At 39.3% G+C, this 25423-nt stretch overlaps 1 protein-coding gene across 1 annotated transcript; it reads left to right on the forward strand.

Annotated features, from left to right (window-relative positions):
• Positions 1-1036: 1036 nt before the first annotated feature.
• Positions 1037-21443, forward strand: SEC24A (SEC24 family member A; the record flags this gene model as incomplete). The annotated part of the gene is made up of 23 exons (XM_010084512.1): positions 1037-1070; positions 4551-5072; positions 6786-6953; positions 8628-8705; positions 9030-9196; positions 9795-9967; positions 11011-11113; positions 11903-12029; positions 12383-12492; positions 12891-13003; positions 13314-13432; positions 14069-14124; positions 14445-14651; positions 14961-15081; positions 15673-15831; positions 16318-16491; positions 16861-16971; positions 17365-17540; positions 18793-18930; positions 19595-19699; positions 19840-19932; positions 20464-20567; positions 20977-21443. Coding segments are annotated over 23 exons (3273 nt in total), but the record flags the coding sequence as incomplete, so codon positions are not given.
• Positions 21444-25423: the final 3980 nt, after the last annotated feature.

The raw sequence follows: 25423 nt of genomic DNA on the forward strand, positions 1-25423 counted from the left end.
AACGCAGAGCTGTGCACTAGGCAGAATAAATCCTCATTCCAATCTCTTTTTATAACAGAAGCATCCCGGAATATATTTTTTTGGTGTTTCTTGGCTTATAAATTGCCAAAAGTGCCTTTCAGGTGACCTGTGCTTGTGCTGCCCAGGTAGGATGTAGGGTGTGAGCCTCACTGGACATCACTGCGGTCCCTGTCCCTGATGGTGACACAGCCGAGGCAGCGCTGGGAGCCTCTGACCCTTTGGAACGGAGCTGTACATGTGGCACTGTGGTTATCGCTGCCGAGGGGAGGACCTGGCTGAGCTCAGCCTGCAGCGCAACAGGATGGTTTTTATCTTGTCAGTCACGTAATCCCAATATTATCCTGTGTGCTACAGTCTGGGAAAGTCTTGATGGCTTTCTTCCCATCAACATATATCTTTTTTTATAAACAAGATCCTGAAAGTGAATAGCTTACTAGCCAGCCTTTTAAGCTAGGAAGAAAGAAATACAAGGCAAGCCTTGGATCCGTATTTTCTTTCAATGTGTGGAAATCTGTGCTATTGGATGTATTTCCTGATCTTGCATATCCAGCCAGCATCCTCTGGGCTTGGTTCCTTAATTGTACACTCGTGTGTTTCAGTCGTTGTGCTGCATCATAAGCAGTTCAGTTATAACGAGATCTTTTGATTTCTCTGCTTTATGCGTGAGTAATTAGATGGTTTGATTTATCTTCCCCCTCCTCCTTCACAGCGCGCTTATTGCTTTTCCTCAAAGACATCTGTAAAATGACATTTTACAAACAATTGTATAGTTGCTTATAGGGTCAAGAAAGTGGGAAGCGTATGAATGCAGTCTCAAGAGAGAGCCTCTGCTCTGGAGAGCATTCAAAGAGAATGTGAGCTAATGGAGTGAGCGGGTGGGATGATTTACAGACCCACATCACTTTGTGTTTGCTGATTTCCCTGTGGTGGGATGAAGCACATAATGGAAGTTTTGGGGAGGCAGTCAGAGGAGGAGGAATTTCAGGCTACCCGGCTGTCAGGTGTATAAAAAAATAAAGAACTGAAATTTACAGTTACGCAAATACGAGGTAATAAAATTAAACGGTTGTTATGGTATGTTAGAGATAAGGTGTGGGTCGCTGGCCTTTTGAATAAATTAGATTATTCAAGCGTGGACTGTTCTTAGCATTGTTTAAAATACAGTTGAGAAGGTTCTGTGATCCTTGACCTTTACAGTAAACACAAAGCTTTTTAAAACAGTCTAGAGCGTACCAAGAGTACTGTTGTGACAGGTACAGGGCTCTGTGAGGAAAGCAAGCTGTCAACAGAATGATGAATTCTGACATAGCTGTCAGCTCCTCCTCTCAACTTGTTGCTTGCTTTACTGTTTGCAAGCAACTCCTGGAGCTGGTGTGTCCACAAAGGCAGTAAATTGTCACAGCAGCACCGTGTGCTGACCGGGAAGTTGTTCAGCACAGAGCATCGGGTTGCTTAGCAACAACCTTCCTCTACTTCATTTGTTTTTTTCTTTTAATGGAACCAATATTCTGTATTCGTTTAACGACAGGTCATTAATTTGCTTTCCGGTTAATAGTGCAAACAAGAAGGAGAAAATTTTTTTTAGGACTGTTTTGCTCTCCTCATGTGATGTCGTAGCATGGCATTTGGAAGTCACGAGATGCTTTAGAAGCTGTTGGGTTTGGAAACCAGTGGGGCAAAGTCAGCTGCAGCGGGCGCTGGTGGTGACCGATCCCGCGGCGGTTCGGTTGGGATGCAGCTTTTCAGTGTGTTTGTCCGTGCATCTCCCTGGAAGTTGGAAAGGTTACGGCTGGTGAAAGTGATGTACTAAATAACTGGCTTGGAGTAGGTGATGCTGAAATTCTGTGTAGCAGAGAATATAACTTGAATCCGAGTCTCCTGTGCTAATATTTCAACCTCTCACTTTATAAAACCGTCAGGCAGCCTTCATATATGTTCCAGTGCCATTCCCTGTCTCTTAGAAATGTTCCATGACCTTGTGTTCCTCTATAGGTGTCTCTTGCTGTGAAGTCGGTGGCCTTTCCTGTATTGCTAACTTATTTCTGCTCTGAGTGGCGGTTGTTTCGCAGCTGTGCAGGTGGTCCAGCTCTTGAGCCTGCACTGAATTCCTTGTTAGTTCTGGCTTCGTGGAGCAGTGCAGGAAACCAGCAGCAGCGTATAGGGAGAGCCGGGGAGCCGTATGCTCTCTGCCAGGCCTCGGTAAAGGGGTCAGGTCAAGGTGGCGGGTACCTGGCAGCAGCAGAACAGCAGGTTCTGAGAAATCGCTGTGGACTGTGGAGCCCTTTGGAAAGGGTTTCACCCCTCAGCCTGTTGCTTTAGGTTTGTTGGCAGCTTTACACAGGCTTGTCTTGAAAACATGAACTGTGCATAGGCTATTGAGACTTTTCGTTGTGCTTCTGACTTTAAAAATAAAAATTTGGAACATTGGAACATTGTGCTGTGGTGAATTTGTGCTTTTTTAAAAAAAAAAAAAAGTAAAGTGCCATAGAAAATACCACGTCAGTCAGTTTTGGATTCTACGTCTCTTCCATTACTTTATCCTCAAACTTATCCCTCAAGAAGGGAAAACAGTGCATAAGAGAGCAATCCGAGTACTGTGGCTCCTGCCTGTGCTAGACAGTCATGATCCAAGGTGAAAAATCAAGTTAAGAAAATAATTTGTATTTTTTCTGTGTTTTTTGTGCAACATATAGTAAGGTTGTTACATCAGTGTACATGGCGATGGGGTCAGGAGGCCTGGCATCACATGAGTTCATCATTCTTAGAGTGAGCAAGTTTAATTTCCAATGGATTTTTAAATCGATTGTTGAAAACCCATCTGATACACTGCAAGGTGATTTTCAAAGGTGAGTCGTAATTGTTAGCACTTTGGTGCTTGCAGGCTTTTTGTTTAGACACCGTTGATTTTCGAGGATTATTCCAAAGATCTATGAGCAGTGTTGTAAGGACAGTGGGGTGTAACTGGACGATAAGTAGCACGTATTTCAATGTATTCTGTGTTTAGCTTAATTTATTGTCATAAAGGCCCAAGTTCAAAGTTATTGTAACTTGGAAATGGGAACTTCCTTACCTTTTGAAATTTAACTAGAATGTTTCAATAGGACGCCAGCTGTCTTTGTTTTGATGTTAAATGAAATTCTGTGGTTTCATTCTGATGGCAGCTGTTCCCAGTACTTGTATGGTGAATATATATCTGCTCTCCAAGCTCATCTCTCTGGCATGTTTTTGAAAATTGGAAGTGTTGAATTCTGCAGAGCTTTCTGTCTGGAAAATTGTGCTTTTGTTTATCTAGGTTCAAAGAAATTGTCTAAATCCTAACTAATTCTGAAAATCTGGAAAATAGTACAGGATTGCAAAGAAAAGAATCTTAACTAAATCGTGAAGAGAATCTTTTCTGCTTTCAGATGTTTAACTGTGTGTGTGGACTGTCTCCAATATTCAGACTGTTTGGGTGGGGGGAACCACCATAGGGCTGGCTTAAATGAACGATACACCATTGGAAAGTGTTTTAGTGATTTTTAAGGAGTTGTGGCTGGCTGTGGCATACGTTATCCAGCGTTTTCTGCTTAGAAGGATTTCACTGAAAATTTATAGTCTCCCTTCAGAATGTCCGTTTTGCGGCAATGGTATGAACAGCCTATGGTGGTAGCTTTCTTGATGCAGCTCTTACCGTGTTGGAAATCCCACGGTATTCTGTCTCTTTGTGTTCCTGTGTAAAGCAGAAATGTGATGATGCTCTTGTCAGCTTTGTTTACTGTTTGGAGAGTTATTAACCATTTTTCAATTTTCTTTCTCGAAAGGAATAAAACTTAGTTCAGCTATACCAACCAACAAGTACATAAAAAGCACCATTAACCTATCAAGTTTTATTTTCCTGATTGATGAATTATTTCATGATAAAATTACCCTTCATTCCATCTTTGTGACCAGATGCTTGCTCACATGAGCAGCATGTGTACAAATAGTTCTCTTACTAAAATTAACTGCAGAAACTTCTGTAGATTAGCTTTGTCACTTGAGAAATAGCGCAGTGACCTCTGCTGAAACTGGCTGTTCGGGTCTTTGCCATAAGCTAAAGTTTGATTTGGTGTCAGTCATCAAATGAAACTGCGTTGTTACGTCATGGATGCTTCTGCTTTCGGTCTGCTCGCTTGTGCCGCTGCCAGCTGTGTGGGAGAGTGCTCCTCTTTGCTCAGCTTGCTTTTGGGTGTTTCTGAAGATGGAAATAGTATCCTGTGTGAATTTCAGTTCAGGAGGATGGATTGCGCTCAGGCACTGGAATGCTTAGTGGTTGCGAGGCTACTGTAAAGCAAAACAAAGATCTAAGTGTTGATAGCAAAACAGTACCAAATTTGTGTCCCCTGCAGCAGTATTTCTGTCACACCTAATTGTTTAAAAAAAAAAAAAAAAGACTTGGAGACTAATAAAATCCTGAGGAAAGAGATTCCCAGGACAATCTCTTATTTTCAGAAGTAATACACAGCACTGACTTTCTAAAGGGTGGTTTGCTTCTTTTTTTTTTCTTCCAGGTCCTGTTCAAAATCAGCTGATGCATTCATCAGATGGCCAGGGATATAGCCCCTCGGTTCCAGGATCGTATTTGCATCAGACGCCGGCGAAGGTTCCTCCCCATCAGTCTCCCGGACAGTATAACTATAGTGGCTCTCAGAATGTTTCTCAATTAAACAATTATCAAGGACCTGGGCAGACTCTCAATAGACCACCAGTGGCACCTTTCTCCGGGTCACCAGTACAACAAACAGGTCCTGTTCCACAAGTGCTGCTGCCTGCATCGCAAAACTCAGCTGCTATATCGTCTGCTGGGAGCTTTCCTCCTGGAGCTAGCCCACCAGTGCTTTCAAACTGGCAGTACAGCCAGACTCCTGGGAGTCAGCCAGTTGGGTCTCAAGCAAGCCATTTGGCTCATGTGTCGGGGACGGGGACAGCTCAGCCACCATCATCATTATCAGGAAATACAAATCCTCCAGGAAATTATCAATATGCTGCTTCGCCAGGAGGTCCTCCGCTTCAGAACAGCTATATGAAGCCAGGTAACTGTAACTTTTTGGTATTTTGCCAATGTCCATTTCTCAGTGTCCTTTTTAAAAAGAGGATATAGAGTTCACTCTGCAGCAGCATTTTGTTTGTGGAATGAGGTTGTCAAAGCAGATACTTTGAGAAAATGCACATCACAAGTACCGGGGTGATTTCTTTGAATTAGAAATGGAAGTTCTGTGCACAGGTCAGGCATTTCGGTCAGCTGAAGCAGGTAATGCCTGAGCAGTGTCTCATAGTTTTGGGAAGCTGTTTGTGGGCAATGCTGTTTCTGTGACCTTCGCCATTCCTTGGCGTGGCTGTTAGAGCATCAGCATGCTTCAGTCAAGTAAGGACGTCTGGACAGTTGAAAACTGTAGCCCTGTCTTGTGAGTGTGGTCTTTTGCAGTTTAAAACTTTTTAGCCTTTCTCTTAATCACTTGATTCAGGTTGTTCTCTGAACAGCCTCAGCCAGGTAGATGCAAACAACTTGACTGCAGCCTGGAAAGAGAACTGAAAAGCATTCCGTGCCATTGGAATAGAGGCCAGTTGAATGGAAAGCGTACTTCCTCCAAATGTGTAATTTTCACTATCATCAATAATCATCAGTCTTCAGAAAGTACTCTGAAAGCATGAGACACAAAATATTCCTCCTGCAGTGGTGAAAAGCTTTTCTAGAGCTAAATATCTCTCTTAAGCAAGGTGTGATTATTATGGAAACAAAGTTAATACTCAAGTTTCTCTTTGCCAGATTGCTGTTTGTTGTTATGGAGCTTCTTCTGACTGAGCATAGGAGTTACGTACAGAAGTATTTCAAATGTTCAGGCAAATATTTTTTTTCTTGTGAAGTGCTTTTAGCCTCATTAGAGGTTTTTGTTATGGGATTTTGTCAGAATACTTTTGTGTATGGCTTACGGGCTTCTGTACCGCGTTGAGACCTGGTGATACGGGATAACTTAGCCTTGGCTATTGAAAGGCTCACATATTAAAACACATTGGTGTCTTCCTAGAGTTAAAGGGCGTTATACTGGCCTCTGGAATAATGGGGAACAAAGGGGTGGAGTGCTCTTAGGATTTGGCATTATTTGAAGGGAAGGAAAGCAATTTGGTTTCTAAATGTCTTGGCTTGAGAAAGTCCTAGAATTTTAAAATAGAAGCAGTTAAAACCTCTCCTGTGACTTTTAACATGGAGGGTTAAACATTTCAGAGTAAAACACCTCACACTCGCACAGCAAGTTTATTCAAACTGCACTTTGCTGATGCTTTCCCAAGTGAAATATTTTCCCAAGTAATTTTAGTAGCTATAGAATTTGTATGTTGCTGTTTTGCATCAGATTGTTGAAGTGGAACATGAGCGTCCTCTTGGAATCTGTTTAGACTCTTACTAGTTCATTATACTCTGTCTAATCTGGGGCTGTACTATAATGTTATAAAGTCCAGATTTAGTAATTGAAGGTGGGTTGCTTTGTGTGGGATGCTCTTAAGTCCTTACCAACAATAGCAACAAAAAGCTGAAAGAGGTCATGGCTAATAGCTACAGAAGAAGAGCATGACAGAAGCAATCTCAAGTGGTGAAACGTTCCACGCACATGTTAGGATTGATGTATCTCATGCTGTTTATCATTTGAATAAGAGGTATATTGAGAGTTTGGTTGGTGTGTTTTTGTAAAAAAACTTTTGTGACTTATTCAGCTGGGTTGAGCTCCCTATAAAAATGAATGTCTTTACAGGATCTGCACCCCCACCAGTGACTCAGCCTTTAGCTCCACTCCACCCCCCTCCAAGGCCGCCTTTAGGACCTCCACCCCTTGGTGGTCCACCTTTAATTAGGCCGTCACCACTGATAGCAGGACCTCCTAATACACAGTCTTTGCTAAATTCAGCTGCAAATAGAGAAGGTAAGAAATAATTTGCTCTTTTTGTTGAATTTGAACATGACAACGTGCTCTAATTTGCAACTTTTAAAGTCAAGTACACTCTTCCGTTAGGGACTCAAATAGTAAAACTGATACTTAAACATCATAATTTTATCTGAAAGGACCAGGTAAGGGCCTGGAAGGAAGTAAAATATTTCTTGTTGACAGTTGTTAATGAAATAAATATAATTGACACTTTGAAATAGATTTCAAAGTGCTGTTTGACATGTCCACATCTCCCATAGTTGCCATCTCTTTTTTATTTTTATTTTTAGTGTTCTAAAGTTAGATTGAAATTCTGATTTCTCTGCATCCTCGACTGCTGTGGAGGCCATGATCTGTGTATCATTTCCTGTATTGTTTTATCCTGCAGGGGAAGCTAAATTGTGGACCCTGCAATTCCTCACCTGTTCATGTAGCTGTACCTTATTGTTCCCTCCTGTGTAAAATCACTGAAATGCATATCTTGGATTTGTTCATTTGCTGAAGGTAGTTAATGGAGGCTGTTAAGTGTCAGCTGTTGAAGATGGATAGTTGACTTGCTCTGTCTCCTCTGGGCCCTGCACAAACACGCTGTTGTTTAAGAGCTCGTCAGGGCTCTGTATCAAACATCCCTGTGGTTGTATTGCATTCAGTACCCATGCTAGGTGGGGCCATGTGGTAGCCAGCGGTTTTATTTTTACATACATAGTTTGTTGTGTCGAAACTGTTGGTTCCTTGCATGTTCACGTTGACAGTTTCTTCTGTGTGGTAGCTGTGTAAGTACAAGAATAGTATGTTCAGGTTTAGTTTTGAACATATGAAATGCATTAGAAACCACTTTCACTTAGAAAGTCTTTTCTTCATAATGAAGAGAATCATTTCCAGGTCTCTGGAGAGATAGAAATGTTTAGCCTGTGAAGTAGGTTGGTTGCTGTGCACTAGCAAGATTCAGTGTATAATGTAAGTTCCTTTTATTGGGTCATCTTTGAAGATTTTAATAATTTAAAAAAAAGTAAATTGAGTACCTACTTCTCCTTAGCAATAGAAAATTAGTTTTGAATATTCAGACACAGCTTACATAAAGCTGTCCTTTGGCAGCACGCTCTCAATTTCAAGGTTTTTCTTATCTCAGCTGGAACTTGTATCTTAACTGGTGTGTGACCGTATCAGAACTGTTGGTATTTGGTGAGTAGTACTGGACTAAGTGTGTAAGTGAAGGGAATTCAGTGTTTCCATGAATTATCAGTGCAAAAAGTTCTTTGGGGAACACAATACCTGAATTCCAGGGTACTTTGTAAACTGCAGCTAGCCTACAGACACTTCCTCTGACACTTTACTGCATATCAGCTTGGAATTTGTGGTGAATACCTAATCTAAAGTAATCTTAAACAATCATTCAACCAGGAGTGTAGAGGCTTTTGTTTTCCTTGAAAAAAGATTGTCAAGTTTACGAATGTCCTTTGTTGAGGTCACATCAGCATGGGATATGTGTGTGTGTCAGAAAGAGGCTAAGATGTATATTTAATTGAATTTTGTCCTGAGACAGAAACCAAGTAGATCCAAACTATGCTAATCTTCATATTCATCCCAGCAAGCAGGATTTCTTTGCAGTTACCTCATTAGAACTTCTTAGTAACTTGTAAAAATTTTTACTGGGACTGTCTTTCTTAACAGGTGATGCTACATCTGCTGCCGGTGATGGGTCTGTGGTCCAGAACAGCTATGATGCAATAGAAGGTGGTGGTCTCATGGGTAAGGCTTTGGAATTGAAAATGTTTATTATTATGTAACTTTTTTAAAGAGTCTGGGAAAGATAAAAGTTTAGGCAATTATGTACAGACATACATATACTTTGATGTCTGCCTTGAAAGTAACTGTGAAATTTGAAGCATTGACAATTAGTGTCTTTGCCTGTAGGTATGGTAAAGCAGCTAAGAGCATTTTGCAAAATTGACTGCAGTTGTCAGTTGTTTACATGTAGAGACTAAACAACAACAAGCCTTCCTGCTGCGTTACTGCATTGAGCAAGCTGTCATTCTTGAATTAATTTTAAGTATTTGTCTTCTCTGCTTCTAGCAACGCTGCATCCTTCTCCTGCACCCCCAAATCCTAAGATGAATAGAAGTGTTGGGTATTCTTACCCTGCCTTGCCTCCAGGCTACCAAAATACTTCTCCACCTGGAGCACAAGGAATGCAAACATCTCCGTTGCAATATCCAGATGCATCAAAACATTTCCACCAGGTAAAGGTTGTCTGGTTTTATATGTCAGAATTATCTGTGGGGTGTGTGGGTAAAGAAAAGTGACAATTGGTGTGCGTTGTGCATCTATGGGATGCTGCTTCTGTGGGTCACTGTTCAGTGTCATTTATTCAAGATGAATGTAGCCTGAAATTAATGATTTTGCTGTTGCCCTGGTACCAGTTTGGAAAAGCTGTGTGCCAGCTCTTTCTGAAGTGTTCTATCCTTGAATCTGTTTAGAATATTTCTCTTAAAACTTTCATCTGCTTTTGGCATGTTTTTCTTATCTTGGGTTGCTATAGTTAGCTGAAATATTTGGTTTTTACAATTAACTTTCAAAGCGAACTGACCAACACTTTTGCCAGCTGAGCCTCTGTATTTCAAAAGCTTTGTAGCAAATGTTTGCTGATTGTTACCTCTAGTATGTTACATGCCTGAGTCCAAGTTTATGTAACAAGTAGTACTTCTAAATATATCATTGTAATACAATGGCAGTTAATACATAAACAAAACAAAAAGGGAAATATGTTTGCTTCTTAAATGAACTGTGGGTTTCATCCAAATAATTGGTGTTAATTTCTGAAATTTTATTTGGCTCTAGCCTGCCCTGGGCACTAATCACTTAACTGCATCTATGGGTAGCCTGACGCTACAGCAAGAAGGGTTAAGAACTGTGAATCTTCTTCAAGAAAGAAATATTCTTCCTCCAACCCTCTTGAAGGCTCCTGTCCCAAACTTGCATGAAGACATCCAGAAGCTCAACTGTAATCCTGAGTAAGATTATCCATTTGTTATAATTCATCAAAATAAATAGTAGAGATTCCTACTTGTAAATGTAACTCTTCACAAAATATTTCCTTACTTTTGTGAGTAGAAATCATTGAAAATGGGCTTCACTGTGTTAAGATAAAGGCAGTAAGTGGTTTAAACTTTGAAGTGAGGAAAATTATCTGTGTAGAAAGCATGAGGAAAAATACATTGCTTGCAAGGCAGCTATAGATAGGAACAATACAAAACCTTTACAATATAGCCGGCAGTGAGTATGACTGAGAAAAGATATAAAATAGGAGTTAACCCACTTGAGTGAGGTACGTGAAGAAGATTGTGAATGCAGAAACATGAGTGATCTCTGTATTGCAAGTAACCATGTCAAACAACGGAGTAAATGGAATGTCAAACAAGAGGCTTGGAATGTCAAACCAAGTAGCTGGTTATTTAAGTAATCTCTCTGAGGAGACCAACCAAATGTTGTATAACCAAGTACTCCTGCTTTGCAAGTCTTTTTATGATAGGTAGAAATAACCATGGCTTTGTGAAGTTGTTCATACAAACAAGCGGGACTGGATTTGCAAAAGTACTGTGCACATCTGCGCTTTCTGGAAACCCCTGAGTTCTGAAGATTCTGAAAATGACTTTGGGGTTTTTTAAAATTATTAAGTTTTAAAACAACTTTTTAAACTTTGCTGGTTCAGATTTGTATATAAGGCCACCTCAAAATGGTATTCCAAAATAACACTTAGTATATAAAGATTTGGTGCTACTTTGGCCATTGTTAGGCTTAACTTTGCCTTGAGTGACTAAAATGACACTCAGTTCTGTGTAAAGAGCATGTGTATAAAATAAGAACTCAAAGTATGTACTGTGGGTCAAGCTCAGACTAAAACAGAACGATTTGACAAGGTTGGAGAAGATCCTTGATCTGGAAAAATAAATTCACCATCACAAGCTCTAGAAGAATGTAAAGATGCTATGTACTACTGAAATCATCCTTTTATGATCTGAAAGCCTCTGAAAATAACCCTTTGTCCTCCATGTAGGTTGTTCCGCTGTACCCTGACTAACATTCCTCAAACTCAGGCCTTATTGAATAAAGCCAAACTTCCTTTGGGGCTCCTGCTTCATCCTTTCAAAGACTTATCGGTATGACAAATATGCAAAACTTTAAATGCTGAAATATCAGTTCTGCCTTTACTATAGAGTCCAGAGCTGGACAATGAATTATAAAAGAAGGGCAAGTATGTTGGCTAATGTTGACCCAGAAAAATTACCTTGGTAACTGACATTTCCCTGTTCCATACAGATCTTTGTAATTTTTCTGAATTTTTTCTCCCTACCATTTTTAAACTTTCAAGCCTCACTTTTTAAACAAAAAAAATCTCAAACCTCGAAAAACACAGATGCTTAGAGGCAGCACAGCATTCAGAAGGCAACACATCTAAATTCCAGTATTGCTTAGATAGCTTTACCTTGTCACATATCTGTTGTAGTTATTGGTTTCCTGTACCAAACCTAGTACTAATTCTAGACTTAGTTAAGAATTAACAAAGTTAAAGGGGTTTGGATGTCCTCAGATAGCGAGGAGACTTTATGAATTTAGCAGTGCCTCTTTTAAATATTGTTATATTTCACAATTTAAGAAATTTTTCAAAGATGTATTTTTTTCTGATTTTTTGATCTGTCTTGGATGTAGCACTTGGTCTTAAACCATCAGTGTAAAATTCAAGGCTTTAAAGGCTTGAAAAGGGAACCTACACAGTCAAATAGGTTAGCGCTCAGTTCCGACCAGTTGTCTCATTGAGGAATTGCAGGGGTGTTGTGAGGATGCAGAAATACTTCTTCCTGTGACTAGCTAACCAGGAAGCACAGCGTAGATAATGTTATTGTAGATGAATAGCTGTGGTGGTGCTTTAAAACACTTTTCTCTTGCAGCAATTGCCAGTGGTCACTTCAAGTACTATAGTGAGATGCCGTTCCTGCCGGACATACATCAACCCTTTTGTCAGCTTTCTAGACCAAAGGAGATGGAAATGCAATTTGTGCTATCGAGTGAATGATGGTAGGTTTTAAATGTGCTTATTGCTTTAAGCTGTTAAGGTTGACCTTTCCCACCTTGGCCTTTGAGACTGTAATCTTGTGGCCTTATCAGTACTAGGGATTGTTGTCAGTCGTGCTGGGGCTGTGAGACGTGAGAGGTGTTTCCTGTGGGCCAAGACAGTGGTGTGGCTAATGAAGCCCAGTAAGTCTGACGTGGTCTCCCAAGGTACCCTAGCAGGTGACAAATCAGCTGTCTTACCTAGCATAGTTCTCCAAGAAACATTGCCCAACAGGCACAAGAGGGTTGATGTTGTTTTAAAATGCAGCACAGCTAATATTAGTGTGAAGTAATAATATATAAACTTGTCTGCATAGTTCCTGAAGAATTCATGTATAATCCTGTGACAAGAGTTTATGGAGAACCTCATAAAAGACCTGAAGTCCAGAATGCTACTATTGAGTTTATGGCTCCATCTGAATACATGGTAAGGCTTTATTTACTTTTAGATATTCTATCCCTTTGTTTTGTTTCCAGAGGGATGTCAGAAAAAGCCTTGTTATAAAGGGTGCTTTCCAGATCAGTAGAACAGTTGCAGCCCCAAGGAGTGTATCTGAGAACTCTCGGGAAGAACTTTAGATAGTTCTTCATTTCTAAACATTTATGATGTCAAAGTTCTTCCATATTTAGAATATGTAGGTGTTGGTAGGTCTTCTGGAAGATAACTATAATTCTAGAATAACTTAATAAGAGACAAATGCATTCAGAAGTTTTAGCTATCATCTGTGCGCTGTTTTAATAGAAAAAAAAACTTGCAGTGGAATGAATAAACCCAATCTAATAAATATAATTTTGAAAATTAAAGCTAATCTCTTCTTTCCACAGCTACGTCCACCTCAACCACCTGTGTACCTCTTTGTGTTTGATGTCTCTCACAATGCAGTAGAGACCGGATACTTGAATACAGTCTGCCAGACCTTGCTAGACAATCTTGATTTGTAAGTATCTTTTTCTTAGAATCTCCTATTTTCCTTCCTCTTATGAAACTTGTGATAGACATCAACATGCCAGTACTTCCTGTCTAGAGGAGAAATTTGTAGTGTTGGCTACCAGTGGCCCACGTTGTATTAAAGTGTAGTGTAAAGCTTTAGTCTTTTTCCCGTTGCAGCTGCACTAGTATGAAAGGTAATTTTGAGGCCTGTTTCTCAGTCTGGCTCTTTCCTATCTGCTTCACCAATCCCAAAAAGGAATTAACAGCCTGCAGAAATGAAGTTTCATCTTGCTGAACACCATATGTCTCATTTTTAGGCTTCCTGGGAACACTAGAACAAAAATAGGCTTCATAACATTTGACAGCACAATCCATTTCTACAGTCTTCAGGAAGGTCTCTCTCAGCCTCAGATGCTTATAGTTTCAGATATTGAAGGTATGTGGAAGTAAATTCTGTGATTAGTATCTGCTAATGACTGCTGGTTTGGCAGCCTTTTTAAAAAATAGACCTGGTGGGAGTTTCTAGATCAGATCATTAGTATCTCTAGTAATCGCTTTAGAAGTAGCACATCTCTGCGTTTACAGAGCCCCCCTATGTCTGAGCAGTGCTGTGGCTGTTCATGACTTAAAACAGGAAGCCAGCCTTCCTAACTTCTAGTTTAATTTGTACAATTATCTACATTTCTGTTATAATCCCAAACACTGATGTTTGGTAAATGCCTCTAGATTCTGTGGTGACCGCTGCTTGGTGCTTTTCTTCTGCCTTGAGTTCCAGGTCACCTTCCACTGCAGGGTATAGGGCAGGGCAGAATGAACACTAGACAATCTTCACTATGTGTTTTTACTTAATAGTTTTGATTATCCTTCAACCCTGTCGATTTCTACTCTAATGTGGCATTCCAGCCACAGGTATGCTTGTGAGAAAAAAAGAAATCCACATAATTATGTTTGAATGGGTTTACATACTGATAGCATTTTCTTTTTCCAATAGGTATAATGGTTGAAAAATACAATTGGGGGAAGCTTGGTGTGTTTTTAAAAAATAACTTGAATACTTCTTTTTTCCTTCCAGATGTATTTATACCAATGCCAGAAAACTTATTAGTAAATTTAAATGAAAATAAAGAGGTAAGAACTACCTTAAATAACTAGTGACATTCACATAGTTTGGGATATGCTTGATAATTTCTGGATTACTTAGTGCCCTTTAACACCTACGGCTTAAATGGCAAGGTTGGGGTGGAAAAAAAGGTCTTGTAATTTATCTGTGTGACTGTAAGCTTTTGCTAACCTGAAACAAGACAGTACTTGACTTTTGCTAGGGCTTTTTCTTTACTACCTTAATATTAGAAGTGTTAATACGTATTTATGTGTGTTCAGCAATCAGCTCTATAAAGAAGAAAACTCCGAACACCCTAGTCTTACTACTTTTGTTTTCTCAATTGTAGCTAATTCAAGATCTGTTGAAGACCTTGCCACAGATGTTCACCAAGTCCCTGGAAACCCAGAGCGCTCTGGGGCCTGCATTACAGGCTGCCTTTAAACTGATGTCCCCTACTGGAGGTAGAATCTCTGTCTTCCAGACACAGCTGCCATCTGTGGGAATGGGAGCACTAAAGTCACGAGAAGAGCCAAACCAAAGATCAGCTGCAAAGGTGAGAAAAGCAAAAAGGTCGAGGGAACTGACTGCCCTCTTCTGTAGACGTAGGTGGTTCTGGAGTTGCCTGTTCTGAGTTAATTTTGTGGTTCTCTTGTTGAGCTAACCTTCCTTTGTTTAATGCAGTAGAAAGAACAAAAAAAAACCCCAAGAACTATAAACACAGTTTAGTGATCTGATTTTTTTTAAAGATATCATTGCAATTGGTGATGGAGAATCAATTATTAGTGTCCCTGAAAACAGGCAATAAATGTGTTAATCTATTTGAATTTCCTTTGTATTTTGTAATACTCCCTTGTATTAACAGGACATACATTTGACACCATCAACTGATTTTTACAAGAAGTTAGCCTTGGACTGCTCAGGGCAACAGGTTGCAGTGGATTTATTTCTTCTTAGTGGACAATATTCTGACTTGGCTTCTCTAGGTAGGTCATATGAAGCTGTTTTGGGGGCATGTAACCTGTACCTTTGGCAAATACTTAGAATCTACATTAACACTTAGCATATAAACCTGATTTGAATTAATCTAGTGTTTCAAGATGTAAATTCATCCTTGACGAGCAGTGACAGTGAACAAAATGTAATCTTTCAGTCCTTCCTGATTTAACCTAGCTGTTTTCATTTTCTCCCTTAGTCAGGATTCTTGCGATCCTGGCATTAGCGGCTGAAATACTTTCCTGTTTTTATGCCTTTTAACCGTCACCGTAAACATCTTCACTGTAAGCTTCATTAGCGTTTTAATTATTTTTTCTCCACTTAACCAAACTTTCAAGTGACAAAGTACCTGTAATTTCATGCCAGTGGAAAATTATTTCACACCTGAAACTCCATACATGCTTGAACATACAGTTGTGTTACATCTATGTCTCTGTGTGCAGGTTTCTAAGTGTGTAGCAGAGCTATGTGCAGGTGTGAACAGTTTAATAATTAAAGGGAATATTGCATTCAACTGGTCTATTTAAAGACCACAGCAGCAACTGTCTGCACTCCGCCAATGTATGTTGGTTTTTTTTCAGGTTGTATATCAAGGTATTCTGCAGGTAGTGTCTATTACTACCAGTCTTACCATCATAAACACAACCCTGTCCAGGTGGAGAAATTGCAAAAGGAGCTGAAACGGTATTTAACTAGAAAGATTGGGTTCGAGGCTGTCATGAGGATAAGATGCACCAAAGGTTTGAACACAGTTTTTTGGATTTGGGGGGGTGGAGGGAAGCAGGTGTTTGCTGTTATTTGTGAATGTTTTGATTGGTATTTTTGCTGTTATGTAAGCTTAACTGGTTAAAAGACAAAGATAAGAAAAGTAAAATTCACTACCAGGAATCAGACCAGGTATTGAAGATTATATTTGCAGTATCTTTACTGGCATCTGAATTCCATTTTATAATGATTAAAACTGGAAATTTTGTTGCATTGCTATTTCAACAAGGGACTGTTTTTATAGTCTAGAGACTTAGTACTACTACTCTGCATTGATTTGACTTCCGAATTCCTCGTTTCTCCTAGGCTTTGGGGATTCTATGGATTAGTTGTCTGTTTGGGATATTTACATTTCCTGATCTTCACATTCTTACATTAACACTGATGGCAGGTGTGTAAATGGTGTCTGTACTTCACAACTACAAGAATAAAATGGATTCAATACAATGTTTATCTTGTAGGTCTTTCCATTCATACTTTCCATGGAAACTTCTTCGTAAGATCTACAGACTTGTTGTCATTACCCAACGTAAACCCAGATGCGGGATATGCTGTGCAAATGTCGGTGGAAGAGAGTCTTACTGATATGCAAGTTGTTTCTTTTCAGTCAGCTCTCCTGTACACATCCAGCAAAGGTAAGGTTACAGATAGTGTTAGCTGCAATAAAGGTACAATATTCAGATGGGTCTTTTTGTGTCTATTTATAAGCTGCAAATCAGTTGCAGTAACTTACAGAAAATATTTTATCTACTATCAAGATCATAGCTGTGATGTTATTGATTCCTCCAGAACAAGAAGTTTCTTGGGAAACTTAGTTCTGGTCTGAAAATAGGTACGCTTAACCCAGAAACTGAGAACTAACAGTTTTTAAAAGCTACTGGAAATGGCCTGATTCACTGCTTGTATGATTTTTTTTTTTCCCTTGGCCATTGAGTAAACAGTGGCATTTCTTGTTTTATAAAACAAAAGTTATGTTTAGAGACTACACTTTTCTTTTCTTACAGGTGAAAGACGAATTCGTGTCCACACTATGTGCTTACCTGTTGTAACAACACTGAGTGATGTCTACCTAGGGGCGGATGTCCAAGCCATCACCGGGCTGTTAGCCAATATGGGTAAGCATGATAAGAGCTTGTTTGGATATGTATGGATTATATCCCTAAAGCTCGGAACAGTAATCCTCTGGGAAGTAACATTAGAAGAAAAGATTCTCTCTTTCTAAGAGTGTTTTCTATGTTGCAAACCTAAGAGGTGTGTTTTCTAACGCTTGGTTTAGGTAAAGTATCAGGATAGCTGTATGTAGTCACCTGGACTTATCTTAGTTCGGTGCATCATCATGGGCCCCTGGCTTTTTTCCTGAATCACTTGTCTTGATTTCCTCTATAGTGTAGTAAAAGCTTATTAAGATGCATGGAACTATAGTTAAAATGAGAAAAGTTAACATATATGACTGTATTCCTACCAAGGGAGGAAAAGCCTCTTACTTGAGCTTTGTACTCTCTTTTCAGCTGTGGACCGATCAGTTTCTGCTACCTTGAGTGATGCTCGGGATGCCTTGGTCAACGCAGTGATAGATTCTTTATCAGCTTACCGTTCATCAGTCCTAAGCATTCAACAACCTGGTCTCATGGCCCCCTACTCACTACGGCTCTTTCCACTTTATGTACTGGCACTCTTAAAACAGGTAAGAGTTAAAAGGAAGCTGTGCAAGAGGATGATTGTCTGTTTGGCATGTCAGCTTGAAGTGAAAGGACATTTCTTTGATGTAAAAAACAGCATAGATATTCTCTTTCAGTATTTTTGTAGGACTCAAAATTGAGAAGTTGCTTGATTTAGATAATTTAATAAAACCAGCCTTCCTGCAATTTGCCATTAGAGTACAGAGATATTTTACAGATGTGAGAATGGTCCTTCTTGAACAGATAAAGTTCTCTCAAGGTACCAACTCCATTTCTCTGCACCCCAGAATTCGATGACTTGAAAAGTCAATGTAGAACAAAACCTATTTAATTGTTTCTCAGGCCTGGGTAGATAACATACGATTTTACAGGTGGTGAATATGTGTTTTTATCTTGGAGTCTGTCATGTTATGAAAAATTGAGGGATTTGGAGAATTTTATGGAGCAAATGTATCAGAGTAATGAACTAGCCTTCTGCTCTTGCCTGCAGAGGAGAGCAATAGGGAATAGCGAAGATGTTTAAAGAATATCACTATGTAGAATGATCTAGTTGAGAAATGGAAGTTCAGAAGTATGTATAAAAACAAAACTATGGATGTTTTAAGCAAGGGAATAGGAAAATACTAAAGACACTGGCTAGTCTAGAGAATGTGGCAGGGTACTGGCAGAGTGTTCTTTCAGGTATCTAATTTTTACGCATTTCTGGAAACGTAGATCCACACAGCAGTTCAGTGTGGATTAAAAGAGAGCTGGCTGGCTGGCAAAGACTTGGCTGGCTGGTTGTTTTTGCAAAAGGTTTAAAGCATTTCACAATAGTTGTTCTATGTAGGTATTTTTTTTAATTGGATTTCCCTGAACTGATACTAGAAGTCATTTAAAGTGTTGGACAAGCTGGCTTTCTGTTCTAGAGGGAATTTCTGATTCATACCTCTTGACAAGGAATTAACCAGCATATTGCAACTAGGATGTTTATACTGACGTTTGAGCTTTTTCATGTGGAAAAAGCATTTGACCCAGTCAAGTGGGAGGAGCGAGCCCTTGTTTCAGTGATAGCTGTTTTTTTTTGTCCCAACAAGCCAGGACCATATCTTTATTGTAAATCCTCTATTACCTAAGCAGTGCTGAAATACCATACCATGAGAAAATACTTATGGTCATCTCTACGACTTAAGTTAGAAATAAACAGTAGATGGTGTGCTAAATTCAGCTTATTTCACTTTGCTTTAACGGTCAAATTAAATGTCTGATCATTTGCAGAAAGCATTTCAAACTGGGACAAACACACGTCTAGATGAACGCATTTTTACCATGTGTCAAGTGAAAAACCAGCCCCTTGTTTACCTCATGCTTATGACACATCCCAGTCTGTACAGAGTTGATAATCTCACAGATGAGGTGAGTATGTGCATTGCTACGTGGTCTCTTTGTCTGATCCCTAAGATTTGTATGATGTGAAAATAATTTCATGTTAAAAATCGCACAAGTTTTCCACATTAAAGCTGTGTAAATAAAATTTACTGTTTCATATTTTCACATTTTTTGCATTTATGTATTTGTTATTTGAGACTGGATTGGTGAATTGAGAGAAGCTGTGCTCTGGTTATGGATGGATGGGGAAAGTTTTTTCTAACTTATTTCACTTTTTGCCTTGTGTCATTATCTTGCACTATAAATCACATGTACATCGAGACAGGATAACATGCTTTAACTTTTGTCCCTCTGTAGCTTGCTTGATTTTAAAAATGTCACAGTAGTTCTGTGAACAGTGAGAGAATGTTTAAGAGCCTGAATAATTTTAGAGCATATTTTGCACAGAACAGGTCTGATATTTCAGTTCTAGAAATAATTAAGATTAAGTTGATGAAGTACACCTTCTCTAAATAAAACATTGAGATCAGTAAATTATGCACTTGAAGTATGACTTGAACAAAACTGAGAAAAAGCGTTCTGCTTCAGTATTCCATGTAATACTTCCTGTTCTTATTTAACTTTCTGTTCTTGTACCCGTTTCACTGCATCAAAATATGAACCGGTGTTTTTCTTTTGGTTTTTCCTTCAGGGGGCTCTTAACATAAACGATAGAACTATACCTCAGCCAGCCATTCTCCAGCTGTCAGTGGAGAAGCTGAGCAGGGATGGTGCTTACCTTATGGATGCTGGCTCTGTAAGTTGTGTGGCGTTGGTGATTTTAAAAAGTATCCAAACTTACTTGATGCGTTCTTTCTGAGAACTCAAAACGTGCAGGAGGCTGCTGAGGTGTGGTTTTGCATTGGATTCATGTTGGTATTGCTGGGTATCTTTCAGGTAATGTTTCTGTGGATTGGGAAGAACTGTGGGCAGAACTTTATCAGCCAAGTCCTTGGAGTTCCAAATTATGGCTCAATACCGCAGAATATGGTACGTGCTTGCTTCGTTGTCCACCAGAATATTACTTTCATGAGAACTAAAATACCATTATTCAAATACCAGCCCTCCAGTTATTACTCACTATAAATCCAGATTCAGAGAAAGAAATAATTTCTGTGACCTCTCTTGGAGTTTCTCCAGGATAAAACTTGATAGATCTTCCCATGAAAGCACAGTAAGAGGCTGGCACTGGTTTCATTTCTCAGAACTGGGGGAGCAGACAGGATATTTGTGAATAGTAAGCACAGTGGGTTAGTGGGAAATCCTTTGGTTTCTGCAGTAGAGCAGGTATCGATCACAGCTCGTCACCATTCTGGTAGCCAGTTGCTGGTACCAGTTTAGTGCACTGGACTGTTTCAGGCCCTTTCAAAGGAGACTAGACTAAAACTGTACATCACAAAACATATCCGCCTGGGTTTCCTTTATACTTCATTAGGATAGAGTTGGGCTATTTTAAGTGCTCCTTTTACTGTTTTTCTGAAAAATGTTATGTGTGTATTAATTATACCCTTTGCCTTCTAGACACATCTCCCGGAACTTGAAACTGCAGAATCCATCAGAACAACAGCTTTCATTTCTTGGCTGAGGGAACAGCGACCTTTCTTTCCTATACTATACATAATAAAGTAAGTGTTTTGTAACAGTCTTTGTACTTCTTTAGGGACTTCTTAACAATACATATTTGACTGTCATGTACTGAACTTTCTTAATGGAAGTTTTAACAGTGGTGCATGCTGTGCCCAGTAGATTTGACAACAGATATGACTTGTTATGAATTGTCTCCAATTAGAATTTCCACAGACTAAAAAAGACTAAGTGTCACAGTACAGTCTTTAGTTAATGTCAGATAAATGAAGTAAATGCTGATAAGTGCATGTTAGGATTAATCATACGGGCTATTTGACATAACTCTTCTTGTATGTCCTTAAACTCTTGAAATATCTTGCCACTTGACCTGTAACTTTATTAATGCATTGCGCTGTGGATTTTGGCAAATGTTTCTTTCACTGAAACACTTATATTTTCATTTTTAAGGGATGACAGTCCATTGAAGTCAAGTTTTCTGCAAAATATGATTGAAGACAGAACAGAATCAGCCTTATCGTACTACGAATTCCTCCTTCATATACAGCAGCAAGTGAATAAATGAAAAACTAGCCTTTGGCTGACGTCTTTAAGGAAAGATTTTGCAGTAAAGAACGATTGTGCTTGTAATACCTTCATTAAATCTGTGGCCTGAGGCAGTTAATGAGAAGTTCTCACTGTGATTTCAACGAACTAAAGCAAATAAAGGACCACATCTGAGAATCAAATGTGCAACTACATAATATTGTACCTTAAAAAAAAAATCAAACTGTTGGAACTGGTTGAGCACCTTTTAATTTGCTGCAAATCATGTTTTTACTGTAAGTAGTTGCATCATGAAGTACATTTACAAAGGCAATACTGAAAAGGTGAAATACATTTTGTAAAATAAAGAGTTCTTTGTTGTTCAAAATGTATATTTCTGTAACTCTTTACTTTTTTTTTTTTTGCTGCTAGATATAAAACCTCACAATACTGATCATGGCTTGCAGGGAAATTCTTGCTAAGTGCATCCAGTGATTACAGACAGAGCATCTCAATGTTCAACTTAATGCTTAAAGTAGCAATGAAACAACTGTTCATTGTGAAACGAACAAATACTTATGAAGCATAGAATCAGCTTGGATTGGATTATGGCTAGTAGGACTAAAGGTAAGCTTAACCCAGACAAGATGTCTGAATTTGTTAAAGCTTTTAATAAGCCAGTATTCTAATTAAAAGATAGTGGGGAGGAGCGGGCCCTGTATGAAACACTTTTTAAAAAGTGGCTGAGTCAGCAGCAAAAGTAGACTTAGGTAGATGGCAAGCTTTCTTCAGTAAAAGGAATAGATTTAATTTCAGTTTGTGAATGGTGTCACAGGGGAAGGGCAAGGAAGGTTATCTCAGACTTTTTGGCTTACGTTTAGTAGACTTTTGGCTTTGTTTACATTAACTGAATGTTAGGCTCCTAAAATCTTGTGTGTTTCTGAAGCGAGTTTATATGACAGCATTTCAAACCTAATATTTCGAGACAACATTGAATATTCTGATGTTAAAATCGGAAAAGACATTATTTTTCCAAAGACAAAAATATTATATTGCATTTGAAGATTTGTTTATGGTTTGAGACATGCTTGAAGTTTTCAAATGATTTTTTTTTTACTGCAGCTGTGTAATGCACCTAGGTCCAAAGCCAGTGTGCACCAAATAAAAGCTTTAAATATACTCTCAGATCCCTGTCAGAGCTACAGATGGAAGTTGACATTGAAATGAAAATTTATAAACAAAAATATTTAAGTAATTTTATAAGAGTGTATTGATAATTCTTCTGTTTTGGCGAGTAAGCTATCATTAATAGCTACCGACGTAATGAGTATTTAAGTTACTGCATCCCTATGCCTGTGGAAGTGTTTCATATGGAAAAATCTTGGTTTGCTTTTTTGTTTAATAGTGGTAAACTTAAAGGTCTTGCAAACCTGCTTCCTGGGGCAAGTAACTTGAACAGGTAAAACACAAGAGGTCAAACGTACTGTGATTAGGCCTAGTTAACTTACATTTTGTGATACAAATGTCAAAGGACATCATAGGGTCATCATCTGCTACCATTTCAGGCTGTAGCTGCACATGATTGTCAGGAGTTGCCTTACTTCAGGGGGGGAGTTTCTTTGGGGAGAGTATTCGTCACTGGAGCACAAGAAGCTAAACTTCAGAACAATGTCTAAAATAGCGTGAAAAGACTATTATAGAACCAATTTAAGCTTCCCTGTCTGCTGTCTCCAGAGCAAACAGGAGTATATTTACTTGAACAGCTTTTCAGAGAATTGCACAGTTTCTAGTCATAGTGAAGAGGTTTTTTAAGTTTTGACAGTATAATTTTTTTTTTCTGGGGGAAAGGGGTTTCTTCATTTAAATCATAAATGGAAGCTATGCACTTGCATAGGTTATGACTTAAAACTTGTGTTTTGGGTATATTATCACTCGGGTGTTGAAAATCATCCTTGCATCTAACAGCCCACTGAAGTCTGTTTCTTACTGTGACTGTATTTTGCTACTATATCCCGTATTTTTTAAAAAAACATACATTTTGGAGATGGCTTAAATGCTTTATGTACACCAGACTAATGGGTAAAGATGTCAGTCTTTGTGGCAATTAACAACTTTGAATTAGAGTCCCTGAGTTTTACAGAGCAAAACATGATATGCAAGAATCAGATTAGCCCTCTGGAGCTCTCTTCGCTTTGGAAGAAATTCTGTATTGAACTTTATTAGTTTATTCCCTCGCAGTGGGAAAGGCCTGCTGGTTCACCTTGTGTTGCTGTAAGGGCAATACAGGACTGAACACACAAGCTACCTATGATGTGTCATTTTTACTTACAATTGAAAAATGAGGACACTGAAGATGAACTGAAAAAATAGGCAAGAGTAGCTCTGGTATTTAAATCTCAGCACGACAACTCTACCACTGCAAATGTACTCTATTTTTCTAGTTGAAGACTTTTTTTTTTTTTAAACTATTTCTGTATTTGACACATTAGTGTTCAGCCAGTGTTGTTACCATCCATTTTACTTTGCTTTCATTATCGTTTTTAATTTAATATATTTGAGTCTAAGTCCACTAGACTGTTTTGCAATAACTAGAATGATACACTTTTATTTAGAATTAATTTCGTAACAGAACTTAATCAAAGATGCAGAGTGGCTGTTAAATAAGGGACCATTAAATGTGATTTTAAGGTTCTGTTTACTATTATGGATGTAATCCTTATAGTAAATTTAATTTTGTAAAGTAGTGTATAATATTGTAATATTAAATCTTTGTTTTCTGAACTCAAACATTTGATCTTCAGTATGAAGTTATAAATCTTCCCCCTTCTGAATTTGAGACAGGATTTACTTGTCCTCCTTTTTACAGTTTGTAATTTTCACTGTTTTATTCCTGTAAAAAGTCATTTGTAACACATACAAATGCTTATTTTATCTGTGCTAATTTATCAGATTTGGCTACTCAATAAAATTAATTGAAAGAACTCATGCAAGTCCATCAGTCCTTTTTTATGAATAAAAAATAGAATAATGTATTTGATCAATCGAGATAAATACCAAGTGATAAATTCTACTTTTATCTACAATTTATTAAATCGTAATATTTAGGTGATAGAAACTGAGAGGGAATTTGAGAAAATTAGTTCTAGCTGGCTCAAACTTTTCTTCTGTCACTGGCATTTTTGTCCCTCCAGAGCATCTGTCAGTCAGCACTGTCATTCAATCCTGCCTTGGGGTTTGTTCTCCCAGTGCGCCTGCCGTGGTGCTGTACCCCAGCCTGGGGTACCCTGCCATCTGCCTGGAAGCTGGTCTCGAGAGCCAGCTGACGTTGATGGTTGGAATTTAGCTTTCAGCAATGTTCCCAAAATGGTGACCCATTTTACTGTAGGTAACCCTAATTCTTCGTTTAACATCCTATTCTTTCAACATCTTTTTGTAAGAGTCATTCCATTTTATGCTTGCCAATTTTTTTATGAGCTGTCATCGTTGCTGCTTCTGGTTCATCCTACGTTCATGAGGTGGTCCTCTGACCTCTGTATTTAACAGTGCTTCAATACAGAATTCCATCATTCTCTAAGTAACTTAGTACTGTACAAAGAATAATTGGACTTGTCAGCACAAAGTTTTCTCCCCAATACACTCTGGCTGCAGCTCTTTGGAGCTCCAAGTACAGGACCTTGATGCAGAGTCCTGTTGCCAGTCTGTGTGTTAAGGAGTGCAAGTCCTTCAGGGTCAAGGATGTCGAAGGCAATTCATTTGAGGTACTGCTGAAAGTATCCGTGTCCCTGGCTTCCTTTGGTTTGGCTTTCAGGTCCTTTTGCTATGGGAACGTTCAGCTAGGGGAACAATTCCGTGGCCCACTTTTATCACTTTTTGTCACACACATACAGGTGTGATGGGCTGCTTCTTGTACAGAAATATTATGCCAACCGTATCTCGCTAGAAATAACTGTGTCGCATTGTCCTGTGGGTTTTCCTCACAGAGCGCCAGGTGCCTGTGCCAGCTCTACTGGAACCAGGGTTTTAGGCAAACGAAGGCAGGAGCTGGCCCCCGCCACCGCTCAGAGCCATGGCACCACCTCCCCTTGCTTTGCTTTTCCTGGAGACATGCAAAACCCCTCACTCCGGCCGAACCCGTCACTCGTTTCCCTCAGCCCGGCGCCTCTCCCGCCGCCACCTCAGCCCTCCCTCTCTTCCCGCCCCGTCAGTGCGCTGACGTAACTTCCGAGGGCGGAGCGGCCATCTTCAGTGCGGGCGCTCTACTGTCTAGGAGCGCAGCTCCCGAAGCTCGCTCCCCGGGTGTTCCCCTGCTCTCCTGCCCTTACGTGAGATGGCGGCGCTGGCTTCAGCGGCTGGAGGCGGGCGGTGCTGGCGC

The sequence above is a fragment of the Pterocles gutturalis genome, unplaced genomic scaffold (assembly GCF_000699245.1).
Source record: "Pterocles gutturalis isolate BGI_N339 unplaced genomic scaffold, ASM69924v1 Scaffold53585, whole genome shotgun sequence".
Taxonomy (NCBI): Eukaryota; Metazoa; Chordata; class Aves; order Pterocliformes; family Pteroclidae; genus Pterocles; species Pterocles gutturalis.